Genomic DNA, 21,191 nt, shown 5'->3' with positions numbered 1-21,191 from the left:
AGATGCAGCTGCATACACAGCCCAGTACCTAATTCTCTTCAGAGGCCAGCTTTCCACAAGAATTATCAAGTGTCTCACTTAGATCTTAACTTAAGAGTCCTTTCTTGGCTCCAGTGACATGCTTCAGGGAAGAAGTTAAAGCACAGCCAGGTTATCTGGATTATAAACTGCTTTAAAATTTTTAAGGTTAATTTTTAGGTCAGTGGCACAAACATGTCCCATGAAACAGTGGACAGTGGCTCCAATCATGAGATCACAGTGTGCAACAGACAGCTGTGCATTAGCTCCACTCCACCTGCAGGGAACTCCTGCTGCTGTAATGTCTTACGCCCAATTTTATATGCACCATTACAACATGAGATCAGAAATGTGAAAAGAGTCATCTTCTAAAAAAATTTATTACATGGAAACTTTAAAATTTGGTGGGTTGTTGCTGACTTCAAAGATAAAGCAAAACCAAGCAATATTTATTCAACACTAATTTGCCTGGCTGCTTAGCACCACACTTAGAGCTTCAGGACTTCTGAGAAGGGAGAATTAGTCTAAAGGCCAGTTACCTGGACTATATTAAATAAAATGTATCTAGCATGTCAGCAACTGCAGTGACACCTGCTTGGATGAGAAATCAGCTACTGTGCTTTTTCCCAAGCAGAATGAGGCTTAGCCTGGCATACTGAGAAACAGCTTCCTCACAACATTCTAAAGTTTAAATTAAGGGAAATGAACTGGTAACCTTAGAGCAATCTCTGATCCCAAGTGAGTCCACTGCTTGGCAGTCTCCTACATGAAAAGTGAAAAGGTGCTGTGCACTGTCAATTATGTAGAAGAGCAATAGAGAAAGATCATTTAACCAACAACACAGAAAAAACATTTGGATGATTTGTACCTTATAAATCCGGATGTATTCCTCAATACTGAGGTCTCTAAATTGCTGCCAAATTGACAATGCCTGCTCATCATGTTCCTCCAGTTTTCTGAAGAAATCCTTAGCCAGCTTTTTTGTGTTTTCATCTTCTGCTGCTTTGTTAATCTGCACATACACCTAAAATATGACAGTAAAAATGTTGAATTAGTATAATCCTGTCCTCCAATAAAAACAGTTCTACAAGAACAATACAAACACATTTAAAGATTACATTTTTAACATTTTAAAAGACTTGTTTAAGCAACACATTCCCCATTTAAAGAAAGAATGAATAGCCCAAAGCCCAACAGGAAAATGTGCAGCTTATCTTGAAAGAAGACTAATGCCCTAATTCCTTACTGCTGCCACTATTATCCTCCTCATAACCTTGAAACAACTGCAGCAGCAAAATATGGAAGAACTAATTTATGCATGGAAGGGAACCTATTACAAACCACAGCCATGTCTCCAGAGGACCAGAAAATTGACATTTATGGCAACTGCACTGTCTAAAATTGAGATAGCAGTTGAAGCAGCAAAATCTTTGATAGACTCTGTATTTTACAAACTTATATTCATAGGAAATATTGATTTCACACACCAGCAGAAAAAGCACCACTTCGACACACATCTCAGTTTTTGATACAGCCAGGCATACAGCTGAACAAACACTTAAAAATTGGGAATAACTGAGAAACTAATTTGGTCTCAAACAACTACTGGTTCAGAATTTTTTGCATCTTGACTGAATACTGTTCTCTACACTTAAAGGCAAATTTTTAAGGTCATAAAGACTATATACTACTGCAATAGCTGTATAATATTTTGAAGCTTTAGTGCAAAATTCAAGCACAAAAAATTAAAATTCTAGGAGAAGACTGAAATAATAAATAAAAATGAAGTAATACACAGTGATGCACAACCTGAAAAATATGACTGCTTCTTGTTTTCTCTTTAAATCAGTCCTACAGCTGCAAAACTCCTCAGTGCTGAGAATCCATCAACTTAACTCCACAGGGCTCAGGGATGAAGGAACAAGCCAAGTCTACCTGTGTCACAGAAGCTGGCAAGCTCAGAAGGAGCCACCCTGCCATAGAAACAATCTGACAGACATGCTTTCAGCAGCTGAGTACCCAAGTATCCAAACACAGTGTGTTCCTTTGCAGGAGACAGATTTGCACAGAACAGCTGTCCTGTGGCACACTGCCTGAGCAGCAGCATCAGCCACAGCCCCACACCCAGCTCTGAGGGGGAAGCACAGCTCAGCTCTGTGCTAAGGAAACACCTGAGAGTGCCACACAGGAACCCTGACTAAGCCCCACTGACATGTGAGACCTTCCAGAGGATGAGGGCTTGAACATTAGCCATCCTCTCCTCATGGTTACTGGGTCTGTGCAGGTCAGTACAGAAATTCCTTATGTGTTTTGTGTCTATATCACACACAAAGCACCACTTAAGAGTACCAAAAAATCAACAAAAAGTAAATGCTAACTCAGATTGTATCAGGCATGTTTGAATGGAGCAAGCCAACCAACCATAACCTGTTTAATCCTGCAAAGGCAAATCTAGTTGGTCTTCTCTGAACTTACCTCAAAAAGGTGTTGCAAAGGACTAGATTTCAGTTTTTCTTTGTTGCCAAAGGATTGGAAACCAACACCCAATAAGCCTTGAATAACAATTACATATAGAGTCAGACAACAGACCAGAGTATATTGACAGGTTATTTTGGTAAGTCTAGTCTTAACACTGGAACGTTTTACAGGATATAATGGTGTAAGTGACAAATAGAAAATCAAAAGCATAATCCTATTATTCCACTGCATAAACATCACCCCCCCACCAGAAATATAACAGCTAGAAAACAGTAAGAAATACTGTGTTGATTTCTCAATTCCTCATGAAAGGAATTTGTGTTTCCAGACTTACATAGACAGTTATCTTTTACACAGCAAAAAGATGTAAATGAGAAGCTACACAATGGAAACTGTCCAGCAACAGACCATGCTCAAAAATCCTTGTTTTGCTTCCTCCCTTATTAGTGTTATCATTTTAAGGACAATAAGAACTGGGATACAACACAGAATTCCTCATACCACTCATGCAATGTTTTCAAGAGAAATTTTTGCTGCCTGCTTAGAATATGCAGCTTTTTGTGAGCATCCAATTTGGTTTCAGGGCTTCCCAAAAGCCATCTAAAAGGGAAAGAAATCCAAATCCCAATCTTTTTGTTTAAATGAAAAGAGCTCATTAACTCCTTCAGTAATATTAATCATTCAGTCTCTTAGATTATCTGAGACTGACTTTAAGGCCAGTTTATTCCTCTGAACTGACAAGGAGCAGGACTGATGTAGGAATAGGTATGCAGGTATCCCTTTGGAAAACTCTCTGCAACTAAACAAATAGCACTGTCTCAAGAATTTCCCTCTTAGAAACACTGAGTACAGAAGAAGGCATGGCAGACTTAAAGAAGAAAAACAGGTCAGGTTTTAGGAAATAAAATTAGCAGTGCATTAGTAATCCTATTGAAAGGAAGTTCAGTTAAGAACAGCTTGTTCTATGAGCAATCAGAGGTGAGTTTCCTAATGATCTCTCTTAGATATTGTGTACCTAAACATTCCACTATTCAGTGCTGATCCAATCTCCAGCACACCTGTCAGTCTTTATTCAACCCAAACACATCCTTCCATTTTCTGTCATTTCCATATTATCCCCAGACCTTGCTACACTCACCAGTTAATGGCAAGATGCAGCCCATGCTGGAACTGAGTCTGACTTAGGGGTGCTGACTGGTTAGCCAGCAGGTTAAACACAGAAGTTAACTTTCTCTCCCAGAGGTCAACACATTGTATTTCTGCCCTTACTGGGCTGCCAACTGTCATAATGCCAAAAGAAATTCATTCCCATGGAAATACTTTTCTTTGTCAGATACAGCTAAAGTTGCCCAATGGGGGTCAAAATTTATTAGGAGCAGAGTGAGAGGATGACAGATGGACAGATAGTGTGACTGCATATGCTTTGTTACCTTAAGAAACCTGCCCCAAAACTGCCTAAAGGCTGAGGGCCTCTCTGCTATGTTTCAGGAAAATGTGTTTTCAATTCCTACATTTTAAAGCCTCTGACAATAGCAGTTGTAAAACCAGCTGACAGATCATTAATTACAGCACTGCTTCTGAGAAAGGACCATTACAGTAATACTGCTATGCTATAATTCTGTGGAGCAGGACCATTATTTGTTATAATACTACCATATATTTGAGCTGAGCCAGTCCAAATAAAGAGGGGAGAGGGTACCTACTTTGAAAAAAAATAATAGTTGGAACTACCAGGTCCAAAGCATGATTCTAGTTGTGTGCTGCACAAATGGCACACATGCAAATAACAGGTACTGTGATTGCTATACCTTCAGGAACCTTTATATTAAAATACATCAAATTCTTGATACTCAGATTTCAGAGTGCTACTTAGCATCTTCAAAGGCAGACTGAATGAGGTCAGCTGAGAAGCCTTTTATCCACACAGCATTTCACTGCTTAACTGTCACTGCCACATTCATTATACAATAGCATGGTGATAAAATTATGTCTAAGGGGCAAACATGAATGAAATATGCAGGGATGAAATTTACTCAATTTTTGGTGAACTCATTCTGTGTTCAGTTCTTATGAAACAAATCATAAGTGAAACAAAGCTCTGCTATAAGCTACAGTTTCATGCTGTCAGCTAAAGAAACATGATCAGGAAAGACAAGCTGTAGGGGATATAATTTAATAAAGAATGTTTTATGTCCTGAGAATGTTACACTGCACTCTCTAAAACCCAGGAACTTAGTCTAGAATGACAACAGGTAAAACTGAATGTATTTTAGTTACACTTACAAATATGAATATAAAAGTGGAATGAAAGCAGGGTATTGATTTTAAATTTTTAACCTGATTCTGTTCATAAAATTGATTCCTTGATGTCCCCAAAACCAGCAGTACCATTGGAACTGGAAGGGGCAGCAAAAGGGCTGGAATAACCAAAAGTGACCACTGCACTTTGTGTTTGCCATTTAAACATCCATAAATGGACAGTTTTCAGAGCCTGCTGCAAAAGAAGTGGGGATTTCTAGTTTTCAGAGGTGTACCAGCTTTCAAGAATGAAGAAGTGGGCATGACTGCCTTTTTTTAAATGCCTAAAAATATGCCCAAACCAGCTTTTTGGAGGAAATTAGAAAAGGAGAGGAGAGTATAGATCAATTTGAAATGCAAGACTAACAACAGAAGTCAGAGTTGTGAATGCTATGGATGGGTCAGTTGCCATAATAGAGAGATAGCTATAGATCCAGCAATGGGACATAAATGGTCTCTGGTGTGGCAATAAATATCAAGCCATGCATCCTCAGGCTGCACTGGGAGGACTTGTCAGTCCCCACTGATCTGATGATTTCAGAAGAGATGGGGGTGCCCATGTGTGAGCTTACTGGACAGAGAATCTTCCAGTCCCTGTTCACTTGCACATTCTCCAGCTACACACCTCTCTTCTGCTACACTTTAAGGGGAAACTGAACATTTTGGAGAAAGTGTAGCAATGCCTCTAAAGACAAACTCTTTGGGCCCTAATGTGCCAAAATGTGGTTGTTGTGGAAATTAATCACACTCTATGAATAATGAGAAAAGGATCAACAAAAAAAAACCCAAACAAACAAAAAACAAACCAACCAAACCACCTCAAAATCAAGGAACCAAAGAAACAAAATCCAAACTCAAACCCAAATATATAACCCCCAAATTACACATTTAGCCTGAGAGAGGAGCTACTGAGGGACAGTTGGATTAAATTGGTCCTGTTATTTTTTTCAGCATCAGCACAGGTCATACTGCTGATAGATCAGTCTGGATTGTTTTGTTCAGATTTTTTAAGGAAATGAACTATACATTACCCCCCATGGAAACAAGGTATCATTCCTTATGAGCACAGAGTGAATCCACTGGGCCTACAAAAACTGAAGCTGGAAACCTAGACCATACTACACAGTAGAAATGGGCACAGCATAAAAAAATACAGAAACATACCAAACTGCATGCCCCAGTCACCAAGGTAATTTATTCTCACTACTTCATGTCCCAGCGCTGCTTTGAGATTTGCTATAAAATTCCCTGGTAATGAAACAAAAATGATATTATTATTCAGTTGCAGGTAGTCTCTCATCCCTATGGAACAGTTTTCTGGTTTTGTATCACCTATATTCAAAATGAAGAGGAAAAGAAATCAGATGGAATACTCTACAGGATTTGCTAAAACACCTGACAACTGAAAGCAGCAGCAGCAGTAATTGTAAAAAGCAAGTTCCTTTCTGAGCAGGAAAAGAAAAGCTGTGCATCTCAACAGTGCCACAAAATGTCTCACACAGCAGGGACAGAAACACACACAGGTGGATGGATTTACATGCACATTCTGCAAAGTACAAGATAATGCCACAAATAAGTGGCATTATACATAATTCCATCACAGTCAGGCACTCTCATACCAGGTTAGGCAAGCACTCAAAATTCACAAAGTGCTGTTAACTGTGATGCTAAAAAGAGAACATCAAGTCCTGAATCTCTACAGACTGCTGGAGCAGTTCTGAGCTCTGCACTTAACAGACTATGCTCCAAACTTGTCATATCATGTAAGGACATATAAATAAGTTCCAGCTGCTCTTACAACAAAAACCCTTCATCTCTCCCCTGAGCTTAGTTATAACCTTAGAATTACAAAGAAGAAATACCCACACCCCATCCTCTATCTTCCTGTGCTTCAAGGGTACCTTTTAATCACAATACTGTTGTAAAGGATGCAGAAAGCTCTCTCTTCTTGAGTTGTTATAACACCACATTATAGCTTGCAATTACCTCCAATTCCATTCTCTGTAGTTAATTAATTGTCTTACTCTGGGACAAACATTGCTCTACAGAACTACTTATGAAAGAGGCATTTTTTATGTAACAAAAGATCCAGAAATGAAACATAAAAAACCCCAAAACACATCATTTCACTTAACTATCTGTTCATGGAAGAAGCAATTACTTGACATAATTAACAACTATAAATGATTAATTAAGTATAATTAAAACTGATACATTATTAAATACACAGATTTTGTAGGATCTTCTGCTACAACCTACTAGTTTTTATTGTGAGATCAGGAAATGAGGGACAAATACAGTTTTCCATATACCACTAGAGCACTGCACAAGGAATTTATTAATTATTCTATTAGAAATTACATCAACTGTCTCAGTAACACTTGCATAAAGTAATTAGCATATAAAAGCAAGCTTTTTACAGGACAGCCACCAAGACATAATGATCTGAAGTGAACTGCAGTCCAGTACAAATTGAGAATTTAAAATTCAAAGGACTCTCCTAACATCTCAATGAAAACTGCCTTGGGTGTCTTTGAAGACCAATTTTAAGCTACTTCATATAATATTCACAGTCATAAAACTGTATTATGTGTGACTTCATAAATCTGCCAGCAACACACCACGTTCTTCCCTTCCCTGCATAATGAGCAGAAAGGTTCTAATTAGCAAGGGGAGGCTGCCAGGGCCCCTCACAGCCGAGCAGGGAGGTGTCAGCAGTGCTCCCTGCCCAGTGAGGCAGGCACACAAAGCACCCTCCAGGGGCAGGGAATGCACACTCACCTACTATGGTGGAACGCAGGTGTCCTATGTGAAACTTTTTGGCAATGTTAGGGGAGCTGTAACAGATTTCAACAAATAACATTTGTTCAGTGGACAGAACTGCCAGATCACCAAGTTAAAAGAATGCAACTCGTGCTTCTAGAAGAGCTGAAATAAAAGCTCCATTTTCAGTTTTCCCATAAGACTCCCTGATTAGCATCTGTCCTAGACAGCAAGTTTTCCTATCCAACCAGCTTTCCCTCCAGTATCAGTTAACAGTGTTGTGATTAAACCACCCCACAAACAACAACAACAAAAAAAATCTAACCAAAGCCCAGTCGTGCTGGTGAAAAAGAACCAAAAATATCTTCTCACTTTTGACAAGTTTTGGACATATGGATCATTCTCCTCATGTCTTTTCCAGAGATAAACCAGGATGAGAGATTTTGTGTACAAGGATCAGTAACCAAAATTACATCTTTCCAGCAATGCCCACTCCCACAAACAAAAACAACAAAAAAACCAACTCTCTACACAATGCTTTGCCCAGATAACAAAAAAGATATTTCAGCTATGAAAATTCAACCTCCAAATTAAAGCCAAGTTCTTACTTTCTACAACTATCAAAGCCTGCACAGGGAATATTACTCAACAAAAATATCTATACATAAAAAAGTCTGAGTCAGCCACTTTTCATTCCATGAGTAGGTGACAGTCAACAAAATTGTACTGGAAAAAAATTTTGGGGGCTGCAATAAACAAATACCTGCCTGCTTTAACAAGTCAGGGAAGAAGGTATTAAGGTGCAAAAAGAAATTCCTTACTGCCTGGAAATTCAGATTTTGTTTCTTCACAACAAGATAAAAAGAAGCTTTCTTAAAAACTGAATGCTACTCTGTGTTAAATGAGAACATTCTTAATGGAAGGCTGTGTAAGGCATGAACTCCTTAAATACTAAAAACATGTTCTGAGAAAAAGCCTCAATTCCCTGAATATAATCTATATTCTACTTGGTGAATATATCATAGTGCCAAATACAGCTAAATATAATATTGGTTAATGTGGTTTAACACCACAGACATCCCACTTGACAGCAATGAATATCAACCAGAAAATACCAATCAGCTGACAAGGCACTTGTCTCAAAGGACCCCTCTGATGTGCTTACCTGAACTCAACGACTGCCTTTTGTCTGGGAACTGTAGAGAAAAGTTCACTTTTTACTCCATACTCTGAGCCATCCTTCCACACCTGCTGCAGCACAGTCTAAAGCACAATTAAAAAAACAAAAACAAAACAAAAAAAAGAAACCACAACCACACAAAAGAGTTTCATCAACAGAAAGCATCACAAGGAAAACTGTTTGCCAGCCACAAAGGAGACTGATCCCACCACATCCTTTATTCACATTAGTAATTAGACTGCTGGTTTGCCAAGCAAACAAGGTCTCATACACAGATAAAAATGCCACGGACTTTAGAAAGCTGTTATCTGATCAAATAAAAAATCTAAGAGAAACTGTAGGCAAAGTTCTAGTGAAAATTAAGACTAAATTTTGTGAAAACCTTCTGCTCTTTTAGTGCCAAAGAAAGCCAACCCTTCCACCCCAATGTGTCCAAACAATTCTTCTGTCTCTCTCCCACCTGCAAGTCTGTAAGACCACTATGAATGATCTGTACTAAAATACATCTGCTTTGAAAGTCTAGAGGCTGTGTAAAATACCTTAAAATATTCCTCAAGACAGTTTGTGTGAGTTTTGTCAGTAATGTGCTCATAGCACCAAGTCAGCCCCTACATAAACTGAAATGTGTAAGGTCACACAGGCCAGTGCACCACAGACCTAATCTATGAAGCTGTATGGACTGGACAAGCTTCCTGAAGGTAACAGAAGCTTTTAACAAAGTGAAATAAAGTGGAAATCTCACTTCATTCAGTGGAAATTTTTCTCATTTTTCTCACTCAAAAATATCACTTCACAGTTTTTCTGCAACAGCTATTTTTTGAAGAAACAGCACCTGAAAATTCTGTTCTTATGACACCTAAGAAGGCAAGCTAGACACATACACAAAACTGACCTACAGACCTATTCTCTAATAACCATTGGCTTGCTTACAATGTATATGTATACTACAGTCAGGATATTGAGGAATACATCTTCCCTTTGGGATGTTTTTCCCTGTGATTTTTTTTTCCAGCAAAGTGCATAATCAAAGATCTGCTATCAAATACTTCTATGTCAGAAAAAACCAAGAATATTTACAAGATGAAAACTTTTGAGTTGTACAGTGTAAAAATTCAAAGTAGATGTAAATAAGCCTGCATTTTAAAGCAGAGAGATGAAAATGAAGAGTTATGATTATTAGTGAACAGCAGATGCATTGTTTCCTCACAAGAGGAAACTTTCTTGAACCTTATTTCAAATTCTAGGCCTACATAACAAGTCAGCAACAGGGATCCTTAGGGAAAACTTGTGAAGGACAATTTTACATGGAAAATATCATCCTAAGACAATAGTAGGTATTCTATAGTTTTGTACTGAGAAAAGTTATTTTTACCTTAAAGCACTTGAAAGACACTACTCACCTTGGCCAATAATTCCCTGTTTATTGTAAAATTCACTGTTCCTGGACCAGCACTGATAGCATTCACTACTGAATCACATTGTAGCTAAGAGAATAAAACAAAACAGGAACTTGGAATGAAAACAGGTGAACTGGAAAGCTGTCATTCAATCCACTGTGAATATTAATTTAATCCACTGTAAACATTAAATGTTATTCATTTGTTTGAAGCAATCATAGAGGGATCATTTCATCAACGCTGTTGGAAAAGGGACAATTGTATTATTTCCCATTCATGCTTAATAAGCTCTGAACACAACTCAGCTTGAAATGCCACACATATGTTCCACTTCAGACCCTGCCTGTGCACAGCCTGTGCTTCCCTTTGATTGGGAGCAGTAGTTGAACTCTTTGTACAGACAAAAGCTGAGATACATTTGACAACTTACCCAGTAGCTGCCAGCACTTAACAAAAAAAAAAAAAAAAGTTAAGTGACAACATTCTGTGGCACCCCATGTCACAAAATAAAGATATTAAAGGCCAATTTATGAAAAATTTCATGTACAAATTCCATAAGGCGCATGTCTTGAAAATTCTGAACCTGGCATATTTGGCCAACCAACACCTAATGTCAACAGGAATTTGGGTCTCTTCACAGGCCAAGAGCCTTGGATCTCAACCTGTCAGGTCTGAGAGTTTCTTATTAAACTAGCTGTCTTTCATAGCCAAGAAGTTGTCTAAAAAAGGAAGAAGATGGATGGAAAGCATATAAAAATATGACACAATCACCTTCTCACTCAGTCAGTATCTATGAGAGAGGCAAGCTACACTCCTACTGAAGCTCACCACCACAAAGAGGAAATTGTACCCCCATGCTGGGTCTCCAGCTTAGACAGTGACCTGTCCAGGAGAAATCATAGCTAGCTTTGAAATTCCAATGCTAACTCCCAAGCCACATGAAAAAAAAACATTTACTGTGTTGACACTGAATTTTCCACCTTACAGTTTTACAAATGGTCCTTTCTACTTATGGGGCAGAGAGAAAACAGAAATACCCACTGGACTTTCTCCACAACATTTGTTCTGATAAATGTTTTCCCCATAATCTGTCAATTGTCACATCAGTAGTTTTTATCTCTCTTTAATAAAAGTGCTCGTTTATACTCTGCACAGCTTTAACCACCTCTTCTCCAAGTGCCCTGTGGTCCTTCAGTACCCAGATGTCCCTGTGCCCAAGGCTTGGACCAGGATGCCACTGCGCAGTACAGGAGCACTAAAAACCCAACACAACGTCCCCTCCACAAAGAAGCAACAGTACAAAAATGAATCAGGAACCAGCCAGCCAAATGAAATCAAAAGCCCACAGAAACAAGGCCCTTCTGACTTGCTAAAAGCCAATTTTCAGTACTTCAGAGCACAATGCCTCATCTGTTGTCTCAAGGCCCTACTGTTTAAGTCAACTGGAAAAACTTCCATCTCTTTTTGTCTAACCTAAACACCTGTATTTCAAATATTGTGGCCCATTTCCTCAGAAGTGACTAAGAGCATACTGCTGAACCTTGAGGCACTCCATCAACTGTTTATCATGACAAAAACCAGCAACTGCCTGCATTTTTCTGTCTGTCTTCTAGTTTTTGATACATGGTTATATTTTGCTAGTTTAAACACTGCTTACCTTCTTTGGAGATGACATGACCACTCTAAACAAATTAAAGTAAATGCATCTCATATTCACCATCCAACAAAAAAAACATTCCTTAGAGATGATGGATTTTTATTTTCCTTTGTCTAGCTGGCATAGTCTATTTAGTTTAGGGGCTGGTATTGATGGTCTGTTCTTTACTGTTGAACTTGCTCCTCCATGTAAAGCTGTAGGGGTTTGTTAATGTTTCAGGATTAACAAATGTTTCAGGATTATTTACTGAGCCACAAACAATAAAGCAGGGAGGAAACTTGCAGCTTCCTAAACATTGGGAATAGCAGATATTTTTAAAATGACACACAAGGAAAAAAAAAACCAACTTGTTACTGTGATGATACAGTCATTGAAACAGATTGAGAGGAAGGCTGTCAAATCCTTGGAGGCTTTTAAAACCTCACTGGATTTCAACTTCATCCAAAACACCTGCACTGGGGAAGATATGGGAACAAATAACTTCCTGAGGTCCTTGCCAACCTGAATTATTTCATGTTTCTAGACAATCTTTCAGCTGTTTCAGAACTTTTGGTTGTGTATCTGAGCATTGTCAGGTCTTCTTCCCCCCGAGTCAGAATATTTATCTTGCTAGAACAGGTCCAAGGCATGGATAACTTCAACACCTCAGCAGTGAAGAATGGCATGAGAAATAGTTTAGCTCCTCAGCAGCATCACAACTGGTTTTATTTGTCCTTTTTTCAGTATTAACACCCCAGCTACTGCCATTTCCCAAACTGGCACACCTGAAATAATTGCTGTTCCAAGAAAACTCAATTTCAAGCAGATAAGGATTTGAAAGTAAGGCCTGTTTGCCCCAGAGGCCAACTTTATCCACTGGCTTTCCAGAGCTGGGTTGTGCACTCTGGTTTTCCAAGCTACCACACCTGAATTTCTTCCTCAAGTGCTGGGCAGCAGCACAGACCATGGCACACCTTTAGACACCCACCTCATTTCACCAGCACTGTTTACTTCAAACTGTTTGAAAACAACAATTCCACAAGACCCTTAACCAAAGCTGCTCCTCCAATCTTTGGGAAGATGCTGTGTACACTCACAGTAAGTACAGCCATCAAACTACTCTGACCCAAACACATGCTTGCAGAAGGAATACTTTTTTATCTTATTATGCCCTTTACACCTCTAGTCTGCAAGTTCATTATTGCATACATATCATATGTGATGAATTCATGAGCATACCCTTTCAGCAAGCTGCTGAGCCTGAAGATGCAGGTCCTGTGCTGAGCAATCACCAGAACTGTTTTCTATTATGGAAGCAATGGAGAGCTGGAAATCAGCAACATGCCTAAAACAAAACAAAACAAAACAAAAAAAATTAGAAAAAAAACCCTGCTGAAATGCTTGGGACATCAGGCATATCAGGCAGATCCAACCTGACTCTGCACATGACCAGTGCAATTGCCAAGCATAACCCAGCCACAAATATCTGAAGATTCACTATATTTAGAAAGGTGGACTAAAAGGCCAAATATCACTTTTGCTGTAATACAATCAGAAAGTAGACATGGTGAGAACACCATCAGAATAAGCAAACATCATGCTCATGAATAAGTAAAATTTACTTCCTAACACTATTGCAACTCTTGAGCGGGACACTGAAAAAAAAACCCCATATAACTTCACATTGGCTCTAAGCAGTTGCACATTCAGATCATCAGTGTTGAAGGATTTGCCATCCATGCACTGCCAGTAATTTGTACAGGCTTGTAAGCAATTATATTTACTTTGAGCTTTTTTTTTAAAAAATACAATGATTTAATTCAATTGAACAATCTTATAATTACACTGGTATAAATGGTTTGGGGTTTTTGTATTTTTTCCCCTAAAGTCTTGTTAAGCTTTTGGAATAATAGGCACGACATAAAATAATAAAACATGACCAACATTTTAAGATAAAATGTAAACAGCTACCCTTTTTTGGAGACAGGAACTGCAGATATGGACTTTATTAAATTCTCTGGTGGCAGATCCAAAACTTTTGAAAGCTAAAATGAAAAATGAAGAAAAAATTTACTTAAGAAAAAGACAAAGATCCAAGGAAAAATACTGCTCCCTGTTAAAATACCCACGGGGGATACACCTTTTAACCTGAAATCTAATTTATGCCCAGGTAAAAAACAGCAAAGACTTCATAACTATTATGGGACAGTACAATAAAACAGAAGCCTAAGAGGTGTTAAAGGAGCACTAGAAAAAAGGCAAGGCAAAACACCACAGAAAGTTGATTTTTTTCCTCACGAAGGATCCCATCGAACCTCATGGGACCATCGAGCCCAGGGGATACTTATGGACTGAAGTAGTCACGGAATGACAGAATGGTTTGGATTAGCAGGGACCTTAAAGATCATCTCGTTCCAACCCCTGCCATGTGCAGGGACACCTTGCACAGCAGGCCACGCTGCTCAGAGACACCCGCTCCGGCCTGGAGCACTTCCAGGGACGGCGGCAATCCCGCAATCCCTCACACCTCACTCCATCCATCCCCATCCCTGCGGAACCCCACAGCGCGCCCCCAGCCCGCGCCCGCGGGTCGCGCCCACTGCGAACCCCCGGGCAGGGGGGACCCGTACTGAAGGCACAGAAGGGACACCTGGCTCAAGAGGCACTCCTGCTCAGCATCAGCCGTGCGAAGGAGCAGTGCGTACCTGGGAAGCAATGCTCCTCCGGAAGGAACCCGCTGCCATGGCCACACCGCCGGCGGAAGCTCCACAGCCACCCCTTATACCCCCCCGCTCCGCTCCTTTCCGCCCGCCCAGGGGCGGGCTGGGCCGTACCATTCTCAGGATACAGGGGGAGTAGGAGGTCATTGCTTGCGCTGGGGGTGGAGGAATCGCGCGGCGCAGCGCAGAGGGGGCTGTACCATTGCTCCGGGAAAGGGAGGGGTGGGGCAGCGGCGCGGGGACGCGCAGGGAGGGGGCGGTGCGTCGGGAGCGCGCGTGCGCGGAAACTCCTCCTCATCCTCCTCCTGCTGCTGCTGCTCTCCGGTACCGGCGGGCGCGGGCCGACATGAGCACGTGCTCCGTCTCCAAGGTGAGGAGCGGAGAGAGCGGGGGGCTCCCCAGGGAGCAGCGCGGCCCGCGGGAGCCGGACCCGCGGCGCCGGGCTCTGCCGCCTCCTGCTCCTCCTCCCGCCGCCTCCCGCCGCTGCCCTTCCCGCCTCCCTCCTGGTGCCCAGGCTCCCGCTTGCCTTGCTCCGCTGCCCGGCCCTTCCCAAAGCCTTGCTGGCTCCTCATCCCTGCCCGGCCTCGCCTTGCCCAAGGCGCTGCTTGTCCTCACCGCAGTCCCACAGGGGCGCGGCGTTTCCTGGGCTGGAAGGGAGCCACAAGGACCATGGAGTGCAGCGCTCATCCCTGCACGGGCAGTCCTAGAGTCACACCGTGAGTGCTGCGGGAGCCCGCAGTGTCACCTGCCTGCCTTCCACAACAAAACCCTTTCCTGCTTGGAGTGAATCTCACCCAGAACAGAGCCTGGGGTGTTGTGGCTGAAGGTTTTGTCACTTCCAAATCTCACCCAGAACAGAGCCTGAGGTGTTGTGGCTGAAGGTTTTGTCACTTCCAGGCGGAGTCTGGTGGCTTTGCTCGCTGCCATACTCACTGCTTCCCCCGCCCCAAAACTAATTCAACGAAGAAATAGAGCTAAAAGTGCTGTCCCCCACACGTAGTGTTAAATATCTGTTATTGCCTTGGTATTTCCGGATTGAACGCTTTTATGTGGGCTGTGTTCAGAGCGGGCGGTAGGGATAGTGCTTTCATCAGAGCGTCAATGAGTAGCGAGACTTGAAATGTTGGATTGAAACACTTATTTCATCTCTTGCTTGGTCATACAGTGGACAACAGCAGTGGTTCACAGCGTGTTTATCAGCACAGGAAGACTCCTGCCCCTCCCGTGTTTTTCACTGGGTTGAGATATGCAGCTGCATCTTTGGTGAGGAAGGCACTGTGCAGGTGGTTGCTTCCAGAAGCGAAGTGCTTCCAAACAAACTTAAGAGTTAATCTGAAACAGCTGGATTTCACTTTTGACAATGGCTGCTGCCTGATAGTTTGGCAGTGAATCATGTCCCTTCACCTTGCCTCCCACATCTTATATGTAATACTTCTTTGCAGTTTGATATTCTAGTTTTATTCTGTTTTATTCTCAGCCACATTTAATGGTGTGGAAAAGCCAATGCTTGCAAAACATTGAGCAGCATTTGTGTTTGGTTTGATTAAGCATCCACTCTTCTCTTTTGTATATGATTTATACTTCCTGTGGCCAATTCCATTTGTGCATGCAGCAGCACAGATAAATCTGTAGGACACCTTTTTGCAGTGGAATTGTTCCAGAGTGTTTAGCACTTGTAGAATAACCACTGCTCTTCAGCTGTTTTTTAAATGGTCCTTAATACACGTGGTTAAATGGAATGTGCGTGAAGGCATCTCCAGTTCATGAGGCTGTTTTTCAGAGAAGGCCAATATAAATATTGGTGTTTTACTCCAGTTTCTTACTTGTGGAAGAAAGGAAATAACATGTCTGAAGTCACTCAACATACTGGTGACTGTGATCAAAACTGAACACACCTCTAGTGTTTGATTTTCACTACATCATTCTTTCTCTAGTGGCTGGACTATGCTAGGTTGAGTTCAGCAATCCTTGTGTAAGCATCTCCATTGAGAAATATGGGATTGAATCAGTCTGTTTATTTCCAGCATTTAGGTGTTCCTTCCCCCTTGCTGCAGCACAGGAACCTCACATGAGAGTTGGGCAGTGCAATAACTCTTCAAAAGAGGTGAACTTCTGTAGAGAGGATGGGGGAAGAAATTTCAGATTTTCTAGAAGGAAATGAAAAAATCTCCAAGAACTCAAAGCTGAATACTTGAGTGATGAAATAGGGCTAACTGGGAGATTACTTCTCTCTACAGGAATTTGTTGGAACAGAGGGTTTTACATGAACCTTTTCCCAGCCATTTGTCATTCTGCTTCTAACCACCTACTTTTTTTTGAGTTGGGATGCAGTCCACTGTGGCTTGGGCATGTAATTTCCTTTTGTAAGTGACTTAATAATGCTCATTGCATTATTCTGGATTGAGTTTTCCATTAATCTCTGCCTCTTACCTTTTGTTTTCTATTTAACTGAAGCTGTACTGAGAGAACCGTACAGATGTGTCCCCAGGGAATAATTTCCTTTTAATTCTAAACCTGTTGGAGGTTTTGAGACATTTAAAGAATCTGCTGCTGGCCCCGTTGATGGCTGAATTGCAAAACATAGTGGAAAGATGAAAAAATTCCTAACAAGTGTGGTGGGTTACTGCTTCCACTTGTGTTCCAGCTTGAAACACAAATACAAAGGGGCAATGTGTAACTTGATATTCTTAAGAGGCTGGCAATTCAGTGCAAATTATTGGTTTAATGGAGCACTGAAATAAAAGAACAATGAAGTGGCCTCTGGAGCCAGTCAGATTGATGCTTGTTATTGAAATCTGTTTGGGGTTTTTTTGCTGTTCTCTAGGGCTGCTTTGTTTTTAAACCAAGTACCAAGAAGAGAAGATTGTCTGATAAAACAGGTTAGTACATTTTCATTTATGTTTCTGTTTTTGAGAAGGGTTAATCCTGAAAGCTTTATCATATCTGATTGAGTTCATATCATGAGTTCTGTGGTGGTTGTGTGAGGTTTTCTCTTACTGCTTGATTGCTGAAAACTCATTTCTTCAGAGGAATGCAAGCAAATTATTGGCTAGAGTAAATGCTGGGTTTTTCTCATCTCCAGCAGTCAAGATTGTGTAGCCATCTTTGTCTTTGCAATGTTTTTTTACAAGATAACTCCTCACCAGGCTACCATAAGTGTTTTGCTAACAAAAACAATTCACCTGAAGGTGTGAATAAGCCATTTTTAAGTTGTGGGAATCAGAAATTATATCCCATCCTTATATCTCAAATTTTGTATTTTATGTACAAAATTAATTAGGTATTTTGCCTAAGTTTCTTTTGGAAAAGAAGGAAGAAAAACCATTTGTGTCTTCTGTCCACTAGTATTTGCTGTGGATAGCAAATATTTGCTCTACATTTCTCTAGATGTGTATGTTTTCATTTGAGGACTGACTCTTCTAGTGTATCTTAAATAATTGCTATTTGAGACTCAGTTGGGAAACTTACTGTTTTTATTCCCAAGTTAAACTACTTTTATCATCCTTAGAGCTGTCAAAAGGGTTGACAATTTTTATGAAAAAGATGGAGAGGAAAGTAATGAGGTCAGATTTTTGTTGTTGCAGCAACCAAGGCCTATGCACTTAGACCACATTGAAATTTTACCCCTTACTGGATATTATGTTTTTGTTTTTGTGAGATTAGACATGCTTGGATAAACTACTAAGCATATTGTTCTAGTTAGCAAATGCTTTGAGGTGGAAAAATGAGTTTTACTGGAGTAGCCCTAAAAGAGAGAGGCAGAGCACACAGTTTCACAGCAGTTGGTTAGAGTGATGTTCTGAAACGTGAACTTGGATGTGCATCTGTCCAGTGTGGAAGCCCAGTTCTGCCCAATGGGAAGTTTTAATTGTGGAACTTCTCTGCATCCATAGTTGATAATACTGTCACACCCCACAAAAGGCCTTTTGAGGACATCTGTGCCTATAGTTTGAGTTTTGGTAGTGAAAAAGGGAAATTATGCCTTGGTGTGTTACCAGATAATGTGGTGGCTGGATTTTCTTCAGCTATAAGTCTAAGATCTGTGTAATCAGAGTTAGTTCTGTATTCTAAGTGATTTTTCTTAGGAATACAAATGAGGTGATAGAGGAGACAATGAAAATGGGAGTGGAGGGATGTCTCTCATTTGTCATTTACAGACCTGTTTTGGTGGGTTTAGTGCTGTCATTATGCTCATCATTGATTATACTCATCAACTGGCTCTTTTCTAGAGGTGAAGCCTCTGCTGGTGCTCCATTGAATGGCAGCCAAGTGGACCCACAGAGCTTTGTGAAACAGGAACATGATGATGTTTGTTTCACTTTAATAATAAAGGCTGTTTGCTCTGATTTAGGCTTTAGCTTATCTAGAACTTGAGATAGAAGCCTCTTCTTTACCTTTTGCCTGCATACTTGGGTAATAGATTCTACCAAATACTTGGGTAATTATTCTACCAAATACCAGCAATTAATTAATTGCATAAGAGAAAAGTCATCTCCCTGAAATATATATGTACAATTGGGCCCTTTTTTATTCTCAGGAAAAAAGCTTTGTTTTCATGAGCTTATTTGTGCTTTCCTTTGCTTTCTGTGTTTCCAGCTCATGATTTCAGATGCGCAAGCAATGATTCAGAGGACGCTGAGCTACGCTTTGTCACCTGTCAGTCTTTATGGAACCAGATCAAATCTGAAACAGAGGTGAGTCTTGTGCCTCACACTGAGGTGGTGCTTTGCATTTGTGACAGTGCTGCTTGCTTCTTGGTTTCCGGGGATCTTTTTGACATGCTTAAAAGTGTATGGCAGTTAGTTAAAGCAATGGGAGGGCAGAAATATTGACTGTCCAGAATATAAAGTAGTAATAATAGATGCATCAAGTGCACGTTACTTGTAACCACAGAACTGTACACTTTTGCAGCTTCCAGCTGCTGCTTCTAAGCTTCTCTTCCTACTAATTGTCTTCTTTATTAACTCCTGGCATACTGCTGTTTTAGTTCAGTTAATGCTTGCCAGCCCTCTGAGGATGTTAGGCTGGTCTTGACCTCAGTGTTCCAGAATTAATACACAGCAGCCCAGGTTTCACAATGGATTTATGTGAACACAGCTGCATGGATGTCAAATATGGAGTGACACTGCTGCAAATACAGCCTATTGAATTAGTATAGGGGTGTGAATGGAGTCAGAGTTAATTTCATGCTGAGCTGTGGCCTCCTGACTGCTGTGTGTGACATGGAAGCTGCTGTTGTGTCCCTATAGCCAGCTGCCTTGCATTGTAGTATGAATAATTGCTTCCATACAGCAGAGATTTCCTTCCCTCCTCTATTCAGTGTCATGGATTCTGGGCAGGTTTTCCATATTCCTCTGCTTGCCCTTGGGCTCTGTAGACATTAGGAGAATTTTTTTCCCAAAGTTTGTTTTGGGGTGTGTAGTAGAAGCCAGATGGATGTAGCAAGAAATCTGGACCCTTGGGCTAAGCTCATAAATTCTTCTAATTTTGTTCCAACCCTTGTTTTCTTTGAGGCTGTTAGGAGTTTTCCAGATACTTTCTTCTGGTCTTACTCCTCCTGATGGAAGGCAATTCCTCCTATACTGACATATTGATATGAGCATTTTTTTAGAGTTTGAATTGCCCAAGGGCAGATTACCTGAAGTTATTACTGCTGCTACAGAGAATTTTTTTCACACTGCCTCTGGTGTATCAGTGATAACTTTCCTACTGAGCTTTGAATCATCATCCTTTTATTCTGTTGTTGGCAAACATGGAGCTGGTGGTTGTTCTCACATCTAAAATAGTGTGGTAATTTAGGTTGGAAGGGGCCTTAGAAAGTCTCTAGTGTGAACTCCTCAAAGCAGCATCATCTGTGAGGTCAGACCAGGTTGGTGAGGGCTTTAACTAGTCAGTATTTCATTTCTTAGGTGTTTTCAAACCCTAGTGGGAAGCATGTGGCTTGCTGGCTTGGGCTTTTATTCTAGGGGTGCTGGTAGCATGCTAAGGGAGCCTAGCAGGACTTTCTCCAAAGGTTTTGCCAGGGCACTGCTGCCTGCTGATTTTTTGGCAGGCCTCGTGGTTGCACTGGTGTTTTCCTGGTTCTCTGCCTGAGGTGTTCAGAAGAGGATTTGCCCTCCAAGGCACTCTTGGCCTTTGTATGTCCATCATAAACTGTGCTGTGGTTGTGACAGCACCATCTGTCATCTGGTGATGATATCCTTTCATGTTTCTCACAACTAAAAAGCTGGCAGAAGTGTGGCAGGAACTACCCTTTGTTTTTGGAAGGTGAATTTTGGACTTTTTTTGGTTTCAGTTTCACAGTGTTTCCCAGTTTTGTCTCCTGGTGTCAGAAGTGGCCTTGCAAATGTTCTTATGATAAATCTCATCAAGGACTTACAGAAACATTCTTCTGCTGTGAGGCAAGAATTTATTCTACCAGGATCTGGGCTAGAAACAAAAAAGCAAGTGCAGGGCTAAACTACAGTAATTTTTGCTCTAATATAAAGATAATGGTTTTCAGACCACATAACAAATAGTCATGACAAAACCTGGTGTCATCGCAGTAACTGAATTTCCAGTTCTTGTGACTTTTCCAGAGTGGGAATGCCATGGAAGTAAGTGACTTGGTCACTTGAGATGCAGAGCAGCCTGGTGAACTTTCTGGAACATTATTAAAACAATGCTAGTAACAAAGTTGTTTTGCCAAGGAAAGACTGATG

General features: G+C 40.8%; 2 protein-coding genes across 5 annotated transcripts in view; one reads left to right on the top strand and one right to left on the bottom strand.

Annotated features, from left to right (window-relative positions):
• The window catches only part of RARS2 (arginyl-tRNA synthetase 2, mitochondrial), a 30,625-nt gene extending 16,073 nt beyond the window's left edge, over window positions 1-14,552 (bottom strand). Inside the window, exons 1-9 of the mRNA XM_054279322.1 lie at window positions 14,476-14,552; window positions 13,742-13,815; window positions 13,010-13,115; window positions 10,138-10,221; window positions 8,723-8,820; window positions 7,576-7,631; window positions 5,959-6,042; window positions 2,494-2,570; window positions 887-1,042 (exon numbers count right to left, since the gene is read on the bottom strand). Of these exons, the coding sequence (XP_054135297.1) occupies window positions 887-1,042; window positions 2,494-2,570; window positions 5,959-6,042; window positions 7,576-7,631; window positions 8,723-8,820; window positions 10,138-10,221; window positions 13,010-13,115; window positions 13,742-13,815; window positions 14,476-14,514 (774 nt within the window). The 5' untranslated portion in view covers window positions 14,515-14,552. The remainder of the gene's footprint in view (window positions 1-886; window positions 1,043-2,493; window positions 2,571-5,958; window positions 6,043-7,575; window positions 7,632-8,722; window positions 8,821-10,137; window positions 10,222-13,009; window positions 13,116-13,741; window positions 13,816-14,475) is intronic.
• Window positions 14,553-14,790: 238 nt separating this feature from the next.
• The window catches only part of ORC3 (origin recognition complex subunit 3), a 35,254-nt gene continuing 28,853 nt past the window's right edge, over window positions 14,791-21,191 (top strand). For all 4 annotated transcript variants that reach the window (XM_054280046.1, XM_054280045.1, XM_054280043.1 and 1 more), the window contains exons 1-3: window positions 14,791-14,860; window positions 17,315-17,369; window positions 19,087-19,184. In XM_054280046.1, the coding sequence (XP_054136021.1) occupies window positions 14,837-14,860; window positions 17,315-17,369; window positions 19,087-19,184 (177 nt within the window). In that variant the 5' untranslated portion in view covers window positions 14,791-14,836. The remainder of the gene's footprint in view (window positions 14,861-17,314; window positions 17,370-19,086; window positions 19,185-21,191) is intronic.

This window comes from Melozone crissalis, unplaced genomic scaffold (assembly GCF_028551555.1).
Source record: "Melozone crissalis strain CALT ecotype California unplaced genomic scaffold, PUWL_Pcris_2 ptg000027l_1, whole genome shotgun sequence".
Taxonomy (NCBI): domain Eukaryota; kingdom Metazoa; phylum Chordata; class Aves; order Passeriformes; family Passerellidae; genus Melozone; species Melozone crissalis.
Note: the sequence above shows the minus strand (reverse complement) of the source record. Positions and strands in the feature narration are given on the sequence as shown.